This window comes from Barbus barbus, assembly GCF_936440315.1.
Source record: "Barbus barbus genome assembly, chromosome: 30".
Classification (NCBI taxonomy): domain Eukaryota; kingdom Metazoa; phylum Chordata; class Actinopteri; order Cypriniformes; family Cyprinidae; genus Barbus; species Barbus barbus.
Window position 1 is genome coordinate 17,318,676 of NC_136758.1, and position 19,425 is coordinate 17,338,100.

The window sequence follows — 19,425 nt, forward strand, 5'->3', positions numbered from 1 at the left end:
GTGTGTGTGTGTGTGTGTGTGTGTGTGTGTGTGTGTGAGTGATGCCTTTGCAAATGATGTGCCTTTGTTAAGGTGGGAAGTCAAACTGTGACGTGACTTACACAGCCTTGACACTTTAGCAGCACATGTCTTCGATACACACCGAAGCTTTACAGATCTTGTCAGTTTGTCTGTAATCTTGGATTTGTTGCTCTGTGGCAAAATGTGTTCTTCATAAAAACTGAAGCTAAAGACGTGACAATGCTTGCTGAACTGGCCCATCACTAACATCAGCAACTTCTGTCAACAGAAAAGGTAAGTTTTACTAACTGGGATCTAATTTTGTTTGTTTAAACAAGGCCAAGATTAGTTTTAATGAGTACAGGTTATCAGGCTTTTATATCACTAAGTGATTTATTGGATGAAACTTTATAAGCTAAACTTTTGGATGAAACTTTATAAACGACAGTCTCAGGATGAGCAGAGGAAATCTTGAAAATTATTTTGATAAGGTTATAGATATATAAAAAAGAAAAGAAATCTAAAAGAGCTTTAAACTGAGCTGAGAATATTTGCTAAATAGAAAGAAAATTCAAACTTTCATTTATTTAAAAAAAAAAAAGAATCAGCAAATTATGTGCATTTATAATACAGGCATAAAATCTTTCAATTCTGACGTAGAAAAGCAGAAGTAATAGTGTGTTTGGTTTAAAATCATATCTATAAATGTATGCACTGTTTAAATCGGCTCTTTAGCGTTGAAAATTCATTACATTTTAATGTTACTGCAAAGTAATTCTCAAAGGAAATATGATAGAGATAATATCATGTATATCATGTTGTATCGTATTTCATGATTTTAAATTTAAATTGTGATTCAATCACTAAGGGAGTTTTTTGGATTGTGTTTCGCCCCTGTATTTGAATATTAAATCAGTAAACTTTTTCATCTCCAGTCACAGAAAAGAAAAATCCTCAAAAATGAACACTGGTTAAATTTTTTTTGAAAAAGGGGAATTTCATAAATATTAGGTCAGAGAACCCCTGCGTTCTTACTAAATACTGCCTTCTTGCTAGCTAGGCTGCCACTTTCATTTTTAAACAATCATTATTTTATGTTTATTCCAAATCCAAATAAAACTATCAAGATGTATGTGTTAAGATCGTTTATTTATTTATTTGGGAAGGTATCAGTCACAAATAGGAATTTGTCTAAACATTCTAAGCGGGTGTTATAAAATAACGTAAAACACAACAGCTCGGTATATGATAGGTCTACGGACAATAAAATCTAAATCTGTATTTTTTTTTGGCATAGCTTTGACTGTTTTGTATGAATTAGTGAAGTTTATCCCTCATGTCTCAACCTCTTGACTTCTGTTTGCTCTCAAACATAATGTTGATTTAGTAATATATATAAAAAAACTTGTGATTGTGTCGGTGGGATTGCAGAGGCATTTGATCTGTTTGGATTCAGTTCAAAGCTATACAAACACATCCTCTGTAACAGAAGGCACTGGAGGCCTGAATGAGCACAAAGCCATCTATCATCATTTACTCAGCATCATTTCAATCCAAAACTGTATAGCACAAAACATATTTTGAAAAAGTGTCTTAGTGTTTTTTGGCCATATAGTGAAAGTTAAAACAACCCCGCTGACAAAGGGATTTAAAATACCTGTCTCACAAAAACATTAACTATGCTTCGTACTTCATAAAGCAATCTTACCCCAAAACATTTGACCTTGGCGTGCTTCTCTCGAGACTCATTTGTACTGATACTGGTAGGGTCAGGCACAGGCTGCAGGTCAGTGGAAAGTCTTGACTCCTGCTTTGATTTGGGCTGTTCTCCCAAATTGTCCCATGAGCACGCAGTGTTCTGTTTGACCCAAAGGGTTGAGCTTTTCCTGACCCAACAACACAGTTTCTCACGGGTCCAAACCCCACAGAGACATACACATTGAGTTAGCACATTATTTTTCTGCTTAATGGGAATGAAAATACTTGTGGGCTTTTGTGTTTACATATTTACATTTAAAAGTACAGTTCATCCTTCCATTGAAACACTAACATACAGGGATTTTTTCATGAAATTTAACGCAAAACACATCATGCTCAAGACAAATGTAAAACACACACACATGCATACGGATCACTATAATCCAAATCCCTTTGTTAATTCGAAAAACTGTCTGAAACTCAGTGTTTGAGATGGAAAAAGTGTGTCTAGAATTCATAAAGAGGATTAACCTCCTTTACAGGCAGAACTGTTTGTCCAACCCTACGGACACATAGGCCTGTTAAATGTTAGGCCTTAATATAAAATCAATGTTTGTGGCTCTTTTTCTCTAATGTATCAAGAAATAATTAATCCAGTGTGAGCAGTCTTACACAAAATATTCAGTTCAACTCTTACAGTAATAAAACTCAAAGAGAATGTCAAATTATATACACGCCATAATGTTGAAACATATTTATTGTAAATGCAAATTAATTAATTGGTTTATATAGCCACTGCTTCAAACTTTTTTATTTGCCAGGAACTATAGATTGCTCACACTTTTTGATGAACTGATGAATTTATAATTCTATTCTAATAATTATGTCACTGTATTTCTCTCATGCTTAGCAAATATGGGGAACTGTGGCTCTTTTGATCCTGATGACGAATTTTCTTACCATCCAGATGAATGGTGCGATCAATGTAACTGCCCAAAGCCTCCAGCCAGTCAGGTATGTCTATATGTATATATGTACTGTATGCATCTGCTGAAGAGAATATTATGTTAGCTACACTTAACACTTCTTTTTTACCTTCTACATGCAAGTATATTACAGCGTAAAATCAGTAACCACAAAGTTAGATAAATTAGGGTGAGCTAAACAAACGCTTGTGAAAAGAAATAGCTTTATCAGGCAAGCATCCTTAGCAACCATATAGGCTGCTCGAGTGTTTAGTATCCGAATTAAAGCGAAGAGAAATAGGCTAAGTATCAGAAGGTATGGCGATAAAGCACACTGAAGTAAATGCTTTCTTTTTTCAGTTTTAAATATACATAAAACATATGTAAGATTCCCAAACGGTTAGCTAGCTGTGCTAGAGTGGCTACAAGACATCTAGGTTGAAGAACTAAGATATTTTGGCCAACAAAAAATCCAGTAGAAACCCCCGTGGGAAGTCATTGAATAACTCACATAATGAGTAGACAATTGAGGGATTTCTACACTGTACAAGTAACAGTGACAGTTTTTTTTTTCTTTATTTGATATACCATACTATTTCAGAATTTTGAGACAGTTGAAAAAAGGCAGGTTGTAATGTGAGACAGTGACAGAAGTCATTAAATATGTGGAGAGAAGAGAGAGAAAGGAAGTGGTAGAGCCATTCTCTACACTTAAGAGATGCATTACAAATCTCTGTGGTTTATAATGCAAGACAAAACACAACAAAGTCTCACAAAGTGCTACACAAAGCATTTTTTAAAAATAATGATCTGCCTTGCTGAAACTGAAATGGAATATATGTGTTTTCAGGTGAAAATCCTTAATCCTTATAAGCAATACAATCTCAGTATATCCTCTAAAGATGGTTGACCCCACACTCTTAAAACTGATGTGTTGAAAATAACATAACCTGTTGTACTATCTTACTCAATCGATGTGTCTTTTTGTGTTAGGCCTACTTTTTAAATCAACCAGTGTATTATCTCTCTTAACACATAAAGTGTGTTTAGACCCCCCCCCAAAAAAAACCACGCAATACAAAGATGTTAGGTGATCTCTTAATCTGAAATTGCATTTAGTTTAGTTTAATCATGTGGAAAATTATTATTTTTTTGTATGTAAAATTCTAAATAATAATTGTATCCGTTCTTTCCATGGTCCATTTGCATTGATGTGACTCATTCTTCAGACAGGTCAATCCACTCAGGGTTATATAATTTGAGGGAAATGAGCCTTTGTGTTAGTAATCAATTGGGGACTAAAGCATCTAGCTAAATTAAGACACATTTCCTTGTGATTTGTTTTTATTGAAGTAGATTAGAAATTAAAGAGAACAGCACATGTTGTTTATGGCATAATGAGAATGATGGAATGTTTGCTTTTACTGTAGTAGTCGTTTCATAATAGGCTGTGAAAGCAGAAAATAAGAACAGCTCCACCCTGTTTAGGGAAGCTTTGTGTGGTTAATGACATTCATAAATTATTGACACAGATTAAAGGTTTTGATGTCATGAAGAGCTTATCATGGAAATTGTTAATCATAGTAAAATAAAATTAAAACCACTTTCCTTCAGACATTTTTAATAGCTTATTTAATATTTGTGTTTTTAGAATTTTAATAATAATAATTGCTATTACTGTTCTGATTATGCACGTAAGCAGAATTACAGTCACTCTTTTATAGCTGTAATCATATTTTTTATTCATGATTTTTTTTTTAATTCATACTGGATTTTGACATTGTTTTCTATCCTCTCTCAAGCAGAACTATGATCCTCTGATTCCTTATCCATCCCAGTACACACCTCCACCATCATCTCCTCTTCCCGGTGAGACAACACATTCAAAACATCCTACAGATATGCACTTAATGGGTGTTTCAGCCTGTTCACTGTTGTAATCTGTGTATTCCAGAGAACCTGGTGGTAGCCTTATACAAATATGATCCGTGCCACAGTGATGACCTTGGGTTTGAGAAAGGGGAGAAGCTAAAAATCCTAAATACGTAAGCAAAGCCTACATTTAAACAGTATGACAATTTAAGTAGCTCATCAAAACATGGTTGACACACTGACCCTCACCGACTCAAGTTGGGTTTTGAGAATCTGAATTGAACTGAATGTCAATTCAGGGTTTCTCCATTTCAGTTTTTAGTTCAGTTTTAAGAGGAGACACTGTCATGGTTTAAACTATAATGTATGTGTCTATGTGTGTTTTAGCGATGATCCTGAATGGTTCATGGCGGAGTCTCTGTTTACTGGGCAGAGGGGATACATACCACAGAATTTTGTAGGAAAACTGAACAGCATGGAGACAGAACCGTAAGTAACGCAATGATCAATTGCATACAGAGTGCATACACTCACATATATCCAAACAAATCCACGCAAGCACAATTAATTCCAAAGTTCTGCCATGAAACTCCAAAATGGTGAAGTCTGATAGGTCAAACTCAATCTGACATAAGGACATCATCATCACATGGCACAGCTGATTGGTTCTTTTTGTTTCAGCAGCCAATGAGCTTGCTGGAAACCCTCCACCTTCCCTAGCTCCACCTGTATAGATCTGCTACGGTGTGATTCATGTATGCTATATGGGGATTATTTCATATATGTTATATGTGCAGCAGCAGCATTTCTTATATGCTCACTGCAGTATTATTGTCGATGAATTGGAAAAATAGCAAGTTTCTATATTTGCTCTGCCACAGCAACAGCAGCAGCGTAGCAGATCTATTCTGCCAAGATCAAACACATTAACATTGTCATATACATTACCGTGCCAAATCCCTCAGAGAGTTGTCATGACTGTATTTATGCAGATCAGCTGCTGTGGGTTTCTGAGTAAAGAAGATTAAATCAGCTTCCCCACAGTGACATCTGGGAAATACCATCCCAAATCTGTGGCTGAAAGGTTGATTCATTTAGGGTACCCCTTGCTGCTTATGACAGATGATTACGGGGAGTCAGTAATGGAAAGAATAAAAAAAAATACTCCCACAAATCACAAGTTTCTGAGCATCACTACCCCAGAACCTGCTGACGCCACATTTCTTCATATCTTCAGGTTTAAGACTTTTGATCGTGGGAGGATCTGATCATGGGAGTAATGAAACATCCCAACCCTGTATCTTTTAAACAACTGAAAAAGCAAAATGAGATAATTAATGAGTCAAAACCCCCTAAGAAAATGATGATTTTGTTGTGTTGCAGCTGGTTCTTTAAAAACCTCTCCAGGAACGACACCATGAGGCAATTACTGGCCCCTGGTAACACGCAGGGCTCCTTCCTCATCAGAGAGAGTGAGACCACACCAGGTATAAAACAATGCAATTTCTCCCCACACAACAACAACAACAAGAACAAACACAGAACCATAGGGGCACATCAGACCGTGCTATCACATTACAATACTGGCTCAGAATTTTTTCGTTTGTTTTTGTCTGGTTTGACTATGAAATGTGAGAATATATAATGACAAAATAAAATAAAAAAATAATCATTTAAAAAATACTGTTAAATATTCAAATAAATTTCAAATAAATGACAGGAAAGGGTGAATTAAAGAACATTGTCTTCGTGTCATTAAGTGTAAAATGACTAAACTCCAATCTAGAAATTCTCATCGTTATGAGATGCGTGGATGTGTGAATGTACGTGCAATTGGCAGCCTCGGAGTCTGGATTTTCTTGTTGTTCTGGTACCTTAGGTAGTTTCTCCCTGTCCGTGAGAGACCTGGACCACACACAGGGTGACATCATCAAGCACTACAGAATCCGCAACCTGGACACAGGTGGATTCTACATCACCACCAAGATCTCCTTCGGCTCCCTCTCAGAGCTGGTCAAACATTATTCACGTATGTTCATACTGTATGTGCCTTACACAGATCGGTCAGGTTATTCATAAAAGGAATAAAAACAGTTCAGTCACTCTGTTTATAAGAGCTTATAAGAGCTCAAATGTAGTCTGGTTGAAGAGTGACATTTGTTCATCTTCCTCTGTGCAGGAGAGGCCGATGGACTATGCACTCGCCTGGTGAAACCATGTCAAAACCGAGTCCCTCAGAAGCCCTGGTGGCAGGATGAGTGGGAAGTGCCCCGTGAGTCTCTCAAACTGGAGCGCAGACTGGGGCAAGGGCAGTTTGGTGAAGTATGGATGGGTAAGAAGTGTTTTACTTCCTAACTTGAGTTGAGTCTATTTCTTAAAGTTGAGATTCAGAGTGAAAGACTGAACTACAAAGTGCAAATATTTTCATGGCACACCACTTGGAACACCAATATAAGAATAAACAACAAATGCAGTTCAGCATCCAGGTGTTGTGCCTGGCCAGGTCTGCCTGTGCTTGTCTGGAAATGTTTGCAAATGTGAGCAAACATTGTGCATTGGACCATCATGAAAGGGTATAGATAAACGTGCATCTACTATGCGCTACGAGTGTGTCTCCACGACCACCTGGCATATCAGAACTGTACACACAGTAAGCTTGTTGGAATGTTTGACTAATGTTTAGTATTTTATGTTTTATGTGAAGATTTTTCTTCTTTAAATGTGCCCAGTTTTCAAACATGAACAAACTACGCAGAGGAATTATGCTCGTCTTGTCTTGACCCTAAAATAGAACCTCAGAAGTCGCATCAAGGCTTTATTTTTAACCACTTCCTGTCAGCATGTTTCCCTCACTGCCTCTCAGCTCCATGACTGCAAGGATCTGCATCATAGCTGCCATTTTGTTTGGTTTGCATTGAATGACTTTGCTCATTCAAATGAAAGAACCATTTCATGTAATGAACCATTCCATTCATTAAACCACAGTCATTTTCATTTGTGATAACATCACACAAATCAACCCCATAGGAATAAAGTCAACCGTGAAGCCAAAGAAACTTGGTGAAGGCAAACACGGTGAATTTCTCACAGATCAAACTCTCAAAAACACCCTTATTCAAAAACATTCTCACGATGATAAGAAAATAGCATAATTTTCACATTTAGACACTTATTTCTCAATGCTTTTATAACAGACCAGAAAGATTAGATTCAGACCTTAATGAAATAGTTTGGTCTCTGGTAAATCATTTTTGGTTAATGGGATGTTATATATCTATTTCAAAACCATTTATTGAGCATTAAAGGGATAGCTAACCCATAAAAATCATCATTTACTCACCCTCATGTCATTCCAAAACAATATGACTTTTTTTTCTGTGGAAGACAAACGAAGATATTTTGAGTCTTGTCTCAGTGGGTTTTTTGGGGTTTCAGTTCTGTTTGGTTAGCAGCATTCTTCTTTTGTGCTCCATAGAAGGAAGTAAGCCATAGGCCCTACATATAACGACATGAGAAATTTGATGACTGTATTTTCATTATGGGTGAACTAAACCTTTAAAATGAGACATAAACCATTTATCCTCTCTCTCTGTTTGTAGGGGTGTACAACAACCACCGTCAAGTGGCTATCAAGAGTCTCAAGACAGGTACTATGTCCGTCAGTGCTTTCCTGGCTGAGGCGAACCTAATGAAGACCCTGCAGCACCCTAGACTGGTGCGACTTTTCGCTGTGGTTACGCAGGAGCCCATTTACATCATCACTGAGTTCATGGAGAACGGTGAGACACACAAATGCACTTACACATGTGAACAAGGGAGGGGAGACTTCAATGGAATGACAAAGCCTTTATGTCTAGTACTAAATGATTCATCCCTGCGTCCCACCTGAACTTCCTTTACAAGACACAGACACATTCATTGAGTAAACTTCCATTTAAACTTTCATCAGGGTTTCATGATCTAACAGGTCTGAGTAGTATCAGGACTGTGAGCATTGTCTAAGTTTTGTCTGTGTGTGTTAAGCCCACAGCAGTTCCTCATTGGTGTCTGCTGTATGAAAACAAAGCTTTCGCAAGGCTTTGAAGATATCGAAAGCATCTCAATACATGTCCCTCACTCACCTGAATGATTCTCAGCAGAGCAAGATCTAACACCCCCTTTGACTGTGAGGCGCAACTTTTTTTACTCTCTTTCATTGACCGCAGTGTTTTTACATTTACAGACATGTGGTCTGCTTCTTTTACTTATATGGACGAATGTACTTCTTGCACAAGGACTAAGGACTAAGATTAGCTTTTTTCTGGTGTTTTGGAGCTTGACAGCCATAGGTCTACATTTACTTTCACTGTACTAAAAATTGCAGTATGAATCTTAATCAAAATGTGTTATGTGTTAGAGCAATGTGTTACACTGAAGAAAGAAAACCATACAGGTTTGAAGCGACAATTCTAGGCGAATGATTCCTCTAAAGATGCTATAATATTGTTTGGTTTCTGCTTTTTAGATCTATTATTTTTATGATTTTATCTTGATAAAACTTTTTTCATGAGACACACCTATACAGCAGTTTGTTTCAGAGGAGCTAAAAATCTTTATGCAGTTATGGTTAATGTTTCTCTAACCACTAATGCGTATTAATATACACACACACCACATCTCACTGCAACCTACTTAGAGCAATGCACAGCAAACCGGACTTGATGTAGAAAACAGGTTCACAGTTACAGCGCAAATTCCATCACATTGAAAAGACACTGAGAGAGAAACCAGCGGTACAGAGGAAGAGAGGGAAGAGGAAACAGTGTAATTTATAGAAAATAGGTCTTTGTTCCATAGGCTAGTATCGGGAATGCTTTCTAATTTAGACCCAACCACCCAGAAACTCACTACAACAAATCAGACTCATAAATGGTCACCATGGTCACAGGTGCTCACAAAAAAAAAGACCTCCACACCCTATCTTTTCTCTTTTTAATGCAACAATGGCACTTTAGGTCGTCATCGCAGGCGTATTCGGATGTACGTTTTTCCATGTGCAACCCAGTATGGATTGTTTGTGTGATTTGTCAGTCTCATTGCACCTAAGAGGATTGTTGGGCCTCCAGAATGTCATATTGATGGCTTCAGTAACAAAAGACTCTAAGAGGAACAGCCACATTACAACTACGTCAGCGCAGATGTGGCGCAGCTCGTGAATGGTCCCGCTTTGTGTTCCTTCTTAAAGGAAGCTGATGAAACACTACACTTAGTAAATCTCCCAATTCTTTGTTTAGGATGCATGTGATGTGTTTTAAAGCACAATTGATGTCTGTGGTGTTATTTTAAAGAAGAGGTTGATGTGCCCTTTTCCACCACTCTGTTATTTTAACAATGGAGACAATGACAGAATGAATCAAAACATGGGAACTTCATCTAAACTTAACCACGACCTTGAATTTTACACCCTAATGCAACCTGAGATGAAAGGAGTGTGTATGGCTGATTACTTGAGTTCCTAACGGGGCATTTTCCGCTGCACCTTTGTGGGAATTTCCTTCAGGGTCAGTCGGTTTTTCTTTTTCCAACACAGCTCATCGTCTCAAATGTAACAACTTTAGCCTTTAACACCAAACGTCTCAGTGACTAATCCAAACTGGCTGCGCTAATTTCCTGAAGTTGTTATGTTCTAGTTCTTGGATCTAATCTGATTGCTGTTTTTTGCATTTCTCGTAAACTCAGAGAAGAACATACAGAATGTTTTAAGCGCCAAAACAACAGCATTCATCTATCTGCTGTTTCCTTTTGCCTTTGAACTAAAATGAATAATGGAGAGAGCGCGCTTACGGTAACATTCAGTTGTGGTTGTAGAATGTTTAAAAAAGGCTGCTGAAGACAAGACAGAAGACATATGAACTATAAATAAAGTGTTAAAAAATCAAAGCTATTTTTTTGGCATTTAATCTTTCCATTCAGTCCTTTGCAGTGCATGCTGGGAGCTGAAAAAACCCTGGCCAGTCTCACTTAATTAGTTTCTAGCCAGTTTTTCTTTGAATATATTTAACATTTTACGGTTTAAAGTGCATAGTTATTCAATTCTGATATCTTCTTTTGCGGTATGTAAATTATATGTATGTAAAAATGTTGTGTTTCTAATTTTAGGTAGCCTGGTGGATTTTTTGAAGACTCCAGAAGGATGTGCTATACCCATCAGAACGCTGATCGATATGGCTGCCCAGGTAGGTTGCATTTGACCCTATTCATGTTGTTTTTTTGGTCAGTATTGCACTCAAAACATCAGGGGTGAGACATTTGTACCTCACAGGAAACAAACTGACCCATATTTGTGCGTGTTACAAGCTCAAGTCATAACAGACCCTTGCATATTCTGTTTATCACTCATTCCTCTGTTTGACCACTGTCTCTAAGCTAATGACGGCAGCATTACTCTGCCACTGCTCTGATTCCTAATCTTATGGTTAACAATGAGCAAGACTGTGTGTGCTGGAACAAGTCTAGACACATTAATACAACAACAACTGTACCTAACTGCTACCTAGACTTGATGAACATGCAATATAAATGTGTCCATATACATGGATAAATGTGTCCAAACATACAGTTCTTTGTTTGCTATAATATTGTACACAAAGATTGTAAGGACCACACAAAGGTCTGATTTAGGACACGGTAATGACATCCATGCTTCGTTGAGAATATCTAATTATTGTGGGAACAGATCCTGTTCGAACGGCAGTGTAAAATCTGATGGTATGTCCATGAACTATTCACAAACAGACAGTAATTTCTGAGTAGAGAGTGTTGTGTTTTGATTCAGCTCTGAGTTTTCTCCTTGAATCGACTGATTGGGTTAAAAATCAGATGGTTTTGATCACTCATGGCATGGATGTCTTTTATAGTGAGAGTGGCTCAAGTGATTGAAGTGGAGTTGAGTGAAGATGAGAAAACTGATGTTACTGAGTATGTTACTGAGTAGCATTGCTAGAGGGGTGCAGGTCAGAGGGTCACAGAGATCATGTGACGTGATTGGTGTAAGGAGATGTTCTCTTTCATGAAGAAATGTTGGTATCATTTTTCAACAAGGTATTCAATGAAATGTTGGCGGAGAAAAGATACAGAGAAAGTGAGAGTAGTATGTTTGAAGCTGCATTAAAAAAAGCGTAATTCGCTTTAGGGATCAGCTTAGATGCTGTGTGATATCTTTCAGGTATTCTTCTCCATAAAGTGAGTGGACTTTTGTTAGGTCTTGGTGAAATTAATACATGGAGCTTGTTGCCTCTTCTCAACACACACAACTGAAATGCATGCCTACACATTTATGCTAACCTGTCAGTTCTGATGCAAAACCGTGAGGCATGTTCACATCAAACCAACACATTTTTGAACTATGACTTCCTTGAACAAACATGTGCACGGTGTCACAGTGCAACATCCTCTACAAAAAGCAAAAAATCACACTACCATCACGCATCACCTATAATAACACATCTGCACACATAGGCACATATAGAGAAGCTATAATAGTATCTGCCCACAATCACAGATCACAGTCTAATTTAGAGTTAACGAAAATGACAGGAGGACTACAGAGCTGATCTAGGAGTACAGTTGTACTTTACTCTCACACTGACTGTGCTGCTGATTCTGAAATAGCAGACATCTGAGAAGTTTAGCCATCTACCTTACTGTTCTGAGAACAGTTGAAACTGCAGCTAGCTTAAATATGGGGAAAATAAAGAAAGATGATAACAAGATAGCAGAAAACCAGCCTTCTCTGTATGAAACCTGTGGTTTGTGCTGGGTGGAGTGGAACAGTGAGGGTTAAAAGTCAAATCAAGGGAAGTTAAAGCATGAGCCTCCCTGTCTCAGGAACTGACCTCTGTCTGTGTGTGCAGCATGGGTTATGTTTGGAATGAAATGCAAGCCCACTGCGTACTGCTTTGTAAAATTAGTATGTGAAACACCTATGCAACAATTGTTCCAAAATAGTATGCAACAATGTTGTCACATGACATCATCATGTTGCACATTGCATTATTTTCTTTGAAGAAATGAATAGGCCTACTTTATTCAGCAAAGATGCATTAAATTCAAAAGTGAAAGTAAAAACATTTATAGGCCTAATGTTACAAAAGATTTCTATTTCAAACTAACGCTTTTCTTTTAAACTTTCTATTTATCAAAGTATCCTGAGAAAAAAAAAGTATCATGGCTGTCGAAAATTCAGCTTTACCATCACAGAAATAAATTACATTTGAAAATATTAATATTAAAATAGAATTATATTAAAAATATAGAATTATATTATATTTTTGCTCTAAACTAATGCAGCGTTTGTGAGCATAAGGGACTTTTTCAAAGCTATAAAAAATTGAATGCCATTGTAATTAAAGTAATTTGACAGTTCGGTTAAAATAATGAATCAATTAAGAGCGCACTTCATCGTGAAACACCGTATATAGCACAGTTTTCTCTGTTATATAGTCATCTCAGTATTTCATGCATACTTTGCATAGTAAACATATTATATATTGCAGAAATAATAGCATGGCAGTATGCAGCCTTATTATTATAACACTGCACTGCCCCCTGTAGGTCGCAGATGGAATGGCTTACATAGAGCAGAGGAACTTCATCCACAGAGATCTGAGAGCTGCCAACATTTTGGTGTCTAATGAGCTCATCTGCAAGATTGCTGACTTCGGCCTCGCCCGTCTCATTGAAAATAACGAATACACTGCCAGAGAAGGTAAGGCAGCATGTTATCGTGCTCTGTTTTAGGATTAGATTAGCAGAGAAATAAAGTTTGGCTGCAACACCACAGATCTAAAAAGATGCCTTAAATCACACAGGTGCAAAGTTTCCTATCAAATGGACAGCACCTGAGGCGATAAACTATGGCACCTTTTCGATCAAATCAGACGTCTGGTCGTTTGGAGTACTGCTGACAGAGATTGTTACCTATGGAAGAATCCCATATCCAGGTAACAAACAAGCTCCATATGTTTCCTTTTTTAACTTTGTACAGTAGCATCTATGTGAAATGCATTATGGAATCATTCTGTCTCAGAATTTATATTCCCCACACTGTTACTCTTGATCTTTCAGGAATGGCAAACCCAGAAGTGATTACAAACCTTGAGAGAGGGTACCGAATGCCTTGCCCTGATAACTGCCCCGAGGACCTATATGATATCATGAAACATTGTTGGACAGAGAACCCAGACAATCGACCCACATTTGAGTATCTGCGCAGTGTTCTAGAGGACTTTTTCACCGCCACAGAGAGACAGTACCAGGAGCAGCCCTGCTGAAAAGATTGATCTCTGTGAACTTGCAGTCCACAGGGTCACATTAAAGACTTGTTTTGAAAAATACATTTAAAGTCATCTTTAGTTAAAAAGAAAAAAACTGAGATTTTATCTCTTATAATTAAAATGTTTTCAATAATAATGATTAACAGTTCAAACATGGACATTTTTTAATTTGGCCTTAGCTTTGTCCACAGAATTTGTGTAAAACAGGTGCATGTATAGTTTTTTAGCAGATGGAAAAAAAGGTTTTTTTTTTTTTTTTTTTTTTATGACAAACTCAACCGGAAAATCTTTGTGCTCTCAATGAATGAGTAAACGCCCTTGCTTTGTGTTCTTCCTTTGAGCTTTTATTTCTTCATTCTGCTCTCAGATTGTCTGTTTATTTTTTTTATATAAGCATATATAACTGCATCATGAAATATTGAGCCAGTAAAACAGTCCAAGAGATAAATGGGCCTCATTCTGTCTCATTTCATTTGTTTTGACAAATTGCTTTCAGATTCCCTGTGCCTAATTCTGTTAAATATCTACATCTTCCTGTAAACACTAACTTTGGTGTTTACATGTTTTCAAAACAAAATCATGAAACTGATATTTCAAGGTAAAAAAAAAACGTTGTACTTGCCTCATCAGAAGTCATTGTAACATAAGAATTTTGAACTTGGTATTTCTAAGTTTACAAAAAAATTAAAGATGATTTTAGCCAAGGACTCTCAGATTTTGAGAAAATTAAAAATACCTTATCCAAATATTCTGTACAAATTTTCTAGACGGTGTCTTAAGCACATGTGAGGAATAAACTGAGCAGAAAGGAGGACAATAGACAAGATATTTACAGACATACATATATTTGACCCATCAATCCTATTAAGAGCAATTTCTGAAGCTCAGTTTTAAATAGAAAAATATTTATATAAATGTACTGTAACAAGGAATCCCATCAGTGTATAAAACGTGTAACAAACATAAAACAAGCATATCACAAGTTAATGATATTATATAAAACATTGTGCACTTTACATGGTGAAACCAACAGCATTTGCCTTGGTCACAAAGTCTGACCCTTTAAGACGGAGGAATAACACAACATTAATGTTGAACTAAGGCAAAGATGTCAGAGCACCATCTCTCTTCAGCTGCTAGCCCAGGGCTGTCCAAACTCGGTCCTGGAGGGCCGGTGTCCTGCAGATTTAGCTCCAACTTGCCTCAACACACCTGCATGGAAGTTTCTAGTCAGCCTAGTAAGAACTTGATTAGCTGCTTCAGGTGTGTTTAATTGGGGTTGGAGCTAAACTCTGCAGGACACCGGCCCTCCAGGACCGAGTTTGGACAGCCCTGTTCTAGCCACTTTAGTGGGCAGCATGCTTTTATTTGCATTGGCACTTGGTATTTCTTTCTCCACTGTCATACATCATTCCGAAAATCATTTAATGTTCATGTGATGTATACTTATGAATTATAGCCAATCACTAGTCTCCACTGCAACTGTGTCTTTGTCAAGTAGGTCGTTCTGTTCTGTTGGCTCCTCCTCGTTTGGATCATCTCCTGGTGGAAGTGCGGTTTCTTCTGGCAGCTGGACACGCACCTGAAACCAAACATTTACATTGCATTCAGAGAACACAAAATGTTTATCAGTTATAATGTGGAACTGGCATGCAAAATTAAGGGTCATATTATGCTTTTTTAAAGATCATTATTTTGTGTATTTGGTGTAACAGAATGTTGACATGCTTTAATGTTCAAAAAACAATTTTTTCGAATGCTCTACATCAGGGATGGGCAACTTCGGTCCTGGAGGGCCACTGTCCTACAGAGTTTAGCTCCAACCCTAATCAAGCGCACACCTGCTTGTAGCTTTCTAGTGATCTTGAAGACCTTGATTAGCTGGTTTAGGCGTGTTTGATTAGGGTTGGAGCTAAACTCTGTAGGACAGTGGCCCTCCAGGACCGAAGTCGCCCATCCCTGCTCTACATTATTGTAGGCCCTCTATGCCCCGCCTCTCTCAAATGCATCGTTTTCTACAAAGCCCCTCCTTCTGACAAGCACAGTCTGCTCTGATTGGCCAGCTGACCCAGTGTATTGTAATTGGCCGAACACCAAAAGCACACATCGGAAATATAACGGCCCTTACCATAATCGCGAGCTTCAGCTTTTAAAGTAAATATAAAGACAGTTAATAATGTCCGTTCAAGCCCGAAAGGGGAAAAGAGTCACGTGACAGACACAGTGATGATGCTCATATGTATTTGCAGTACACAAGCCGCGGTTAAGATAGCTGACGTGCTATGATTTCTGACGGGCTGTATACTCTGTTCCCCTTACACACACAAACACGATGCGTTACTATACACTGCGCAAAATTCCGCATTTGAACAATAAACAGCAAATATTTTAACTAATAACAAAACATACTTACAGTCACTGATTCAAAAGCGCCAGATTGTCATAGCAAAGTCAGAATTTACCTTTTTTTTTTTTTTTTTTTTAGAAATAGCCTTTGTGCACAGCCAACTTTGTCATCCATAAAATCTGTACAAATTCGAACATCTGGGTTGTGCTGTTCTGTTGTAAACAAATCTTAACCAATGATTCCTAATTGCATCTACTTTCGGAAGGCCAAATAAAGTTCTTTTGCTTTTGCATAAAAACACACAGCGTCTCCCTGACACGGCTGCATCAGCACTACTACGGTTACTGAAACCACGCCTTCTTTCTTTGCATGAACATTTGGGCGGCATTACGCAAATATTTCCACATTGGGACGTAGACATGTGGGGGCGTGTTGGAATGAGGCGTTTTAGCCCGGTCTGGATCAGCCTTCTCTTTTAGATAGAATAAATCCTTTTGTGGGAGACTTTAAGCTTTGAAACTCTGCGGATCTAACACATGCACAAACAGCTACATAACACACTAAAGAAAAGGAAAACAAGAAATCTCATCATATGACCCCTTGACATAATCTGGAACCTAAAATGATCTCAAATCAAATTCTGATTTGCATCTTCAATGCACTCAATTAAAAAATACAGTAAGTCAACCTTTAACGATACATTTATGCTGCCTTATAAGAACAAGCATATCCTTTAAAAAAAACTAAAAAAACAGTACATAGTCACTGCATGTAGTTCTATTTACCCTGACATTTCTCCTCCATGGGCAGCGCAACCGGAGGAAAAAAGTGCAAGCCAAGAAACAGCGGCAGGAGAACACAGCCTCCACCAATGACATCAGAATCAATGGAAACCATAGGATTAATGTAGTACCCTGGAGAGAGAAATATATTTTATTTTATTATTTTAGTATTTCCTTTCACTTACTTATTTTGCAATATGTCCCACAGGGCTTCCACTGCTTTTTACCAACAAATTTCCATGAGTTTTGCATGACACTTTTCATGCATTTGAGATTACTGGATTTTTAAATTAAATTTTTAATAAGAGAGCAATTTTAAGTAAGCTGGGAATAAATAAAAAAGAAAATACATCAATTTTAAAATTTCATGACCATGGGAACCCTGGAGCCTCATATAAAGGTGTTGGTAAAATGATCCTAAATGTTAAACAACAATTTCTAACATGTTCCTAAGAACAACTTATAAATTGTTTGTACACACAAAAATTGCTCCTAAACGCATCCTTCCTTATAAATCACAGCTTATCCTAAATTTGAGTGTAATATTAAAAAGTGCAGCAACTCCACCTACAGAATGTCCACATAAATAATAAATTTAAGTTCCTCATTTTTGACATGATTGCATGATCCTAAATTCCATCATATGTGCGTTTTATATTTAAAGCCCCTGGTTCATACTATGGCTTAAGTTGCAACAAAAAAAGCCTTTATTAGGCTCATATCATTCTTTTGTTTTTGATTACGCTAGGATCCACCAGACTGGAGATTCACTGACTCACATAGATGCGTGTGGGGTCAAAGGGGCATTCATTTGTGATGCTGTAGTAGGTCACGTTGGCAGACAGGTCGCAGTGGGCAAACAGAGTGTGTCCTTCCCACATTATGACCCTCACGGTGGCAAAAGTGATTCCCACTGCAGAGGCGGCACCCAAGAGAACAGCCAAGACACTCACTATTAGTAGAAACCAACTCTGCAACAAGGATAAAATGCATTCGGAAATTAATAACACATGAACACTGTATTTTATTCCATAGAATTTGAAGTGCAAGTTTTGCAGTGGCAGCAAATAAATAGCAAAAACACAAAGAGCAAATGCAATCATTACAAAAAGGACAGTGTGTGCTTGTGTCTACTCACCAGCAGCTGGTTTTTCTTGTTCTTTGAGAGAACAATAGCTGAGATTCCACCAATAATTGCCTGCAGGTTATAACATGATCAGATGTATAATTTACAGTGTGGACTCATTTAGTGGAAAAGGTGAATTTGCAGTTTTAACTAACACACCTGCTTATTAACTCTACTAAGCCTCAAACACCACGTCGCTCGAGCATGATCACAAACAGAAATACATTACACTTTTGTAAACAGACAAACCATAAGTCCTGCCACAAGAGCGATGACATTGGAGATGGGGTAGACGAGTTTCTTGTTCCAGGTGAACACTTTTATGTGTCTGAGCACAGCTCCGTGTACCAGTGCCCCCAACAAGAAGTTTACATGACCCACTAGCACCAGCCCCAAACCCATCTTCATCAGGATCTTATCATCCTTCAGACTGCCACAACAAAGACCTACAAGAAACAGACAATATCAACCATAAACACAGAAAGATGAAGGGTCAGACACCAGATTAAAGAAAAATCAAGGAATTATGTGCACCATGATATCCAGATGAACTTCAGACTACATACAATCATTTTTCATGAGTCATGACTTCACTAAAAGAAAGCTGTTATGAGGTGAGGAGGGACTGTCAGATATCATGGGGAAATAGACAAACATGATGATTGTACACACAGTATTTTTCCATCAGGATTTTTTCTTTCACAAGTATTTCCTTACACGTGGTTATTTTTCATCATGTCCCACAGGGCTCCCACACTTTTTCCAATGAATTTCCATGACTTGTGCATGATACTTCCATGCATTTGTAACAAATGCATTTTTAAAAACCATTTTAAATAATTCAAAGATCAATAAATATTTAAGAGTTAGTAATGAATGAACTAAATTAATTAATAAAATATTAATTATTGAGCTTTTGCTGGACTGCGTATTTTCTACCAGGCCGTTACATTGAGAGAGAACAGTAAGATTAAATCCCCACAGAAATACTCGCTGCATTGCACAATTTAAGTAAATTTACTTATTTTCTAAGCCTCATGTTGTTGTAAACCTGTATGGCATTTTTGTTTGGTCGTTATTGTATATACCCCTGGTTTCAAAGACAAAAGCTTAAGGCTAGTTCCAGACATGTTTGAGCTTGCTCTGACATAATTTTAAAATATCTTAAAACATAATCTTAAAGTATGTTAGTGTGTTTGGTCTCAAGATGCACACATGTAAGATTTTCTTCTAAGGTATTTTTATGAAAGCTGCTTAAATATCTTAATTTAACTAGGGCCAATAGTCCTGGCTGAAGACAAGTCCCGTCTGTGAAACCGGG

At 37.5% G+C, this 19,425-nt stretch overlaps 2 protein-coding genes across 7 annotated transcripts in view; one reads left to right on the forward strand and one right to left on the reverse strand.

Annotated features, from left to right (window-relative positions):
* Window positions 1–14,555, forward strand: LOC306850507 (tyrosine-protein kinase Lck-like). Of its 2 annotated transcripts, none has more exons than XM_079386168.1 (13): window positions 1–294; window positions 2,609–2,712; window positions 4,469–4,532; window positions 4,618–4,708; window positions 4,923–5,024; window positions 5,919–6,022; window positions 6,415–6,564; window positions 6,715–6,867; window positions 8,135–8,314; window positions 10,674–10,750; window positions 13,128–13,281; window positions 13,385–13,516; window positions 13,641–14,555. In XM_079386168.1, the coding sequence occupies exons 2-13, from the start codon at window positions 2,614–2,616 to the stop codon at window positions 13,844–13,846; spliced, it is 1,512 nt and encodes a 503-aa protein (XP_079242294.1). In that variant the 5' UTR covers window positions 1–294; window positions 2,609–2,613; the 3' UTR covers window positions 13,847–14,555. The 2 variants fall into 2 exon arrangements, with proteins under 2 accessions (XP_079242294.1, XP_079242293.1); XM_079386167.1 differs by having other exon boundaries at window positions 95–294; window positions 4,466–4,532; window positions 13,641–14,304.
* The window catches only part of LOC306850509 (transmembrane protein 54-like), a 6,220-nt gene continuing 969 nt past the window's right edge, over window positions 14,175–19,425 (reverse strand). Inside the window, exons 2-7 of one of the 5 annotated variants that reach the window (XR_013782409.1) lie at window positions 18,354–18,550; window positions 18,117–18,176; window positions 17,758–17,949; window positions 16,982–17,110; window positions 15,195–15,431; window positions 14,681–15,012 (exon numbers count right to left, since the gene is read on the reverse strand). Coding sequence is in view for 1 of the 5 variants with exons in the window: in XM_079386170.1 (XP_079242296.1) it covers window positions 15,303–15,431; window positions 16,982–17,110; window positions 17,758–17,949; window positions 18,117–18,176; window positions 18,354–18,550 (707 nt within the window). In the remaining 4 variants the exon portion in view is untranslated. Of the gene's footprint in view, window positions 15,432–16,981; window positions 17,111–17,757; window positions 17,950–18,116; window positions 18,177–18,353; window positions 18,551–19,425 lie in introns of all 5 variants that reach the window. The other 4 variants (XR_013782410.1, XR_013782411.1, XR_013782412.1 and 1 more) reach the window with 4 other exon arrangements.

Bases quoted from the DNA above. Each gene is read 5' to 3' on its own strand.
- LOC306850507 (XM_079386167.1), top strand. From the start codon at position 2,614: ATGGGGAACTGTGGCTCTTTTGATCCTGATGACGAATTTTCTTACCAT. The intron at 6,023-6,414 runs GTATAAAACAAT...CTGGTACCTTAG, and splicing joins AGAGAGTGAGACCACACCAG to GTAGTTTCTCCCTGTCCGTG. The intron at 8,315-10,673 runs GTGAGACACACA...TTCTAATTTTAG, and splicing joins CACTGAGTTCATGGAGAACG to GTAGCCTGGTGGATTTTTTG.